Here is a 4,013-nt window from a genome sequence, read left to right on the forward strand (position 1 = left end):
TGCACCCCTATCACAAAAACTACACTGCTAATGGCTGTTCAGTGTCTCTCTCTCTCTACCTTCCTCCCCCCCCCCCCTCCTCTGTCTCATATTTCACATACCGTCCAACCATACCCCCAAGGCAGTTGCTGTCAGTCGTTCACTTAACACCCTCGCACGAACCAATGTTTCTTGAAACCTGAGAAGTGGCCCTGAGTCTGCATGGTGGCCGTCCTTCCCTTTGAAACTGAGCACTGAACTCCAAAGACTTATTACCAGCAGAACGACACACACACACACACACACACACACCACGGCACCGTTACCTACCTGTATATCGTATGAAGTTGTTCTTCGCTTCAGAATCATTAGTGGACGGATTTGCCAGGTTTCTATGTGTTGTGTGTGTGTGGAGGGGGGGGGGGGGATGCACCCACATTGTGCAGTGAAGGAATGCGTGGTTGGGGAATGTTTTGACAGTGGAGGTGCAGAGTGATCACATCGCATCTCGTGTCGGTTTGTGGGGGTTGTTAAGAGAAGTTTGATATCCCCAGTCTTTTTTTGGTTGACAGTTTGTCGAGTTCAGCAGTCCCGGGCAGAGTGTTGTTACATGTTCTGTTGTCAGTCGATTGTCGTGTGTCGGTCCTCCAAGGAGCCGAATGTGACAGAAGAATCTCAGTGCTGTGACAAGAAGTAATCCGATCCAATGCAATACGATATAACACAATACAAAACAATACAACACAATACAATACGATGTAACACAATACAAAACAATACAATGCAACACAATACAATATGATATAACACAATACAAAATAAAACAATACAATACAACACAAAATGCGAAGCGAAGCAATGCGATGCGATGCGATGCGATGCGATGCGATACGGTACGATACGATACGGTACGATACGATACGATAATTATCATGCGAGTGTACCGTGTGTGATTTACATGAGATCGTTATGTTTGCATTGATTTGGGGATTGTTTCGGGTTTTCAGTCAAATATCAATCGAATCAGTGTCGGTCTTTCTTTCTCGGTTTATCTGTCTGATCGTCCGTCTGCTCTCGCTCTCTCTCTCTCTCTCTCTCTCTCTCTCTCTCTCTCTCTCTCTCTCTCTCTGTCTGTGTGTCTGTCTTTCTCTCTTCTCCGTCTATCTTTCTGCGCCTGTGTCTGTCTCTCTGTCTTTCTGTGTCTGTCTCTGTCTCTGTCTGTCTGTCTCTTCCCATCTCCATCTCCGTGTGTGTGTGTGTGTGTGTGTGTGTGTGTGTGTGTGTTTCTCTTTCCCTACCGCCGTGTCTAACACCAGACGTCTACCCCTTGAACGACTGCACCCCAGATGACATTTCTGTTCCATTATCACTCACCTCACATCAGAAATTATCAGTCAGACCAAAGATCCACAGACCAAAGCAGCAATGACCTAGAACTATGCAAGTACACGGTAACATCCCATCCATTCTTCTACCGCTACGATGTACCACTGTACAACACCGCAATGCAAGACACAGAAAGTGCGACTGGCGGCCCAAGGGACTGATTCGTTAAAGGACTGACCTCACGCTCAATCAGTGATTAAAGCACAGTCGAACCCCTCCCTCCCCCCCCCCCCACCCCCCCCAACCCCACCCCCACCCGGCCCACTTGCCACAAAGGGACTGAGGGTCTGTCTCCTTTTCAACACCTGCGCTCAGGTAGCGGTGGTAGTGGGTGAGTTGGTGGCCGGAGTACAGTTCGTCTGGTGTCGGCAGCAGTGCCTTTCTTTGGCTTGCGGTGGACATCGCTTTGCTGGATGAAGATGCAGGTGAATTTGGATGGACTGGTTTGTTTGTTGCTGTTGTTTGTTGTGTGTGTGTGTGTTGTTGTTGTGTTTTATGTGGTTGTGTGTGTGTGTGTGTGTGTGTGTGTGTGTGTGTGTTTTGTTGTGTTTTGTATGGTTGTGTGTGTGTGCGTGTGTGTGTGTGTGTGTGTGAAAACTCGTACTTTGGGATAAACAGATCAATTGATACCAAAATAACAAATGACTACATAAATCATAAGTAATTTAATGAATAATTAGATACATGGTTTAATGAATACATACACGGATAAATAAATCAATCAATAAGCACGTTTTGTTCCTCTTGTGAAAATTATTGGTGTTGTACTCAGCTGTCATCTCGGTGTTTCAGCGATATTCACAAACAATGCTTTTTATTTCAGTTTAGGAAGAAAGTCTCCTCAGTTTCTCCGTTATTTCAACCGCCTCGAACTGTTTCTGTGTTTGTCTACCCTCCTTTATCTGTCCCTTCTCTTTCCCTCCCTCTCTCTGTCTCTTTGTCAGTCTGTCGCTTTCTTTCTCACGCACACGTATTGGGTCACTCATTCACTCGTCACACGTTTACTTGCACTAATTTCGCCCTCACAGTCACACGCTGGGTGTAGTAACGGGCAAAAAGAAAAGAACACAGAGAGAGAGACAGAGACAGACAGAGACAGAGACACACAGACGGAGACACAGACAGACAGGCAGAGGAGAAAACTCGAACTCGGGCGATGTTTTTTTTGTTTTCTTTTGTTTTTTTTCCATTAGACTGTTTGTCTGTTCACATTACGACACAAACAGTGTCAAATGTGATTCGACTGTTGCACTAACATGGAAGTTAAGGCCGTGTGTGTGTGTGTGTGTGTGTGTGTGTGTGTGTGTGTGTGTGCGTGTGTGCATGCATGCGAGCTTGTATGTGTGTGTGTGTGTGTGTGTGTGTGTGTGAGGGTGGATAGGGGTTGTATTGTGTGGGTGTTTGGAGCAGAAAGACAGACAGAGACTGGCGTCTCAAGTGAAACCTACACTATCTTTACTTCTGCTTGTATTGTCATCATACAATTCTCCACCTGCGCAGCTAGTCAATGACCCGAGGTCAGCTGCCAATTAACCCTCATTTGCATACAAATGACGCTGTCGATTAGCGTAGCGGTGGCAGTTCCCCATTGTTAGTGTGGCAGGGTATGAAAGGTAGGTCACCTCTGAAAATCAAGTGCAAAATGCAAACGCGTTTGTGTTTGTGTTTTGACCGCTTGAGTAGGTACATATAACGCATGTATGGGCGCCTGGGTACACACACGTACGCTCCTATCAGTACACGCGCACACACGCATACGCCCTCGCCCTCGCCCACGCGCAAGCGTACACACACACACACACACACACACACACACACACACACACACACACACGTACGCGCGCGCAAAATATGCTTGTTTGGCTGATATCTTTTCCTTTCTTATTTTTCTTCGTTTCTTTTTTCTTTGCTTGTTAAACAATTCAGATAATTTCTTGTCCGAATCGAATCTGTCGACTCCCTCCCTACTTCCCTTCATTTCACAGCGTTATATGGTTCTAAGAGGCAAGATTGCACTGGCTCTTAGTGCTGCAGCCTTAGGGGTTAGATGGCCTTTGGGAACCATCCCAGCGCCGACTGTCCTGAAACCGTCTTGGCCGAGAGAGTGGGGATGTAACCTGGGCAAAACACTCTCCGCTACAATCAAATTCTAACCCAGATAGTCAGGACAGCAGTTGCCTCCTCTGCTGTTCTGATGGTCGTAGTCGGATACGACTGACTATTATACTTACTATCATACAGGGTACTGAGGAGCGCCGTGACAAACTCGGTTTGGCGTTGGACTTCTTTCTGGTCCGGTGTTCACTTGTGATCAGAGTTTGAGGGCTTCGCTTCGGCCTCAGTGATACTGATAGCGTGTCGTTGGAAAAGGCACTTTGTTCCGATTTTCCTCATTATACACAGGTGTGAATGGGTATGATCTACCTGACTTCGGCTGGTTGAGGAAGGTTATAACGGCTCCGGAAGGAATGGATTGTGCCCCGCGTTCCAACGCCCAGCTCTAGCTCTGGACACAATGGTTATGGATTCACTGCCCCGATGGCCGTAAAAGGGTGGCGGGGAGGGGGCTGGGGGTGTCGGGGGGATGCGGGGAGTGTGGGGGGGGGGGGGGGGGGGGGGAGAGGGACGGGTGATAATTCCTCCTGACC

General features: G+C 47.6%; 1 protein-coding gene across 1 annotated transcript in view; it reads left to right on the plus strand.

The window, feature by feature from the left end:
- The first annotated feature begins 1,659 nt into the window (after positions 1-1,659).
- LOC143281039 (uncharacterized) overlaps positions 1,660-4,013 on the plus strand; it is a 170,829-nt gene continuing 168,475 nt past the window's right edge. Inside the window, exon 1 of the mRNA XM_076585942.1 lies at positions 1,660-1,790. Coding sequence (XP_076442057.1) covers positions 1,779-1,790 — 12 coding nt within the window. The 5' untranslated portion in view covers positions 1,660-1,778. The remainder of the gene's footprint in view (positions 1,791-4,013) is intronic.

The sequence above is a fragment of the Babylonia areolata genome, chromosome 4, assembly GCF_041734735.1.
Source record: "Babylonia areolata isolate BAREFJ2019XMU chromosome 4, ASM4173473v1, whole genome shotgun sequence".
Taxonomy (NCBI): Eukaryota; Metazoa; Mollusca; class Gastropoda; order Neogastropoda; family Buccinidae; genus Babylonia; species Babylonia areolata.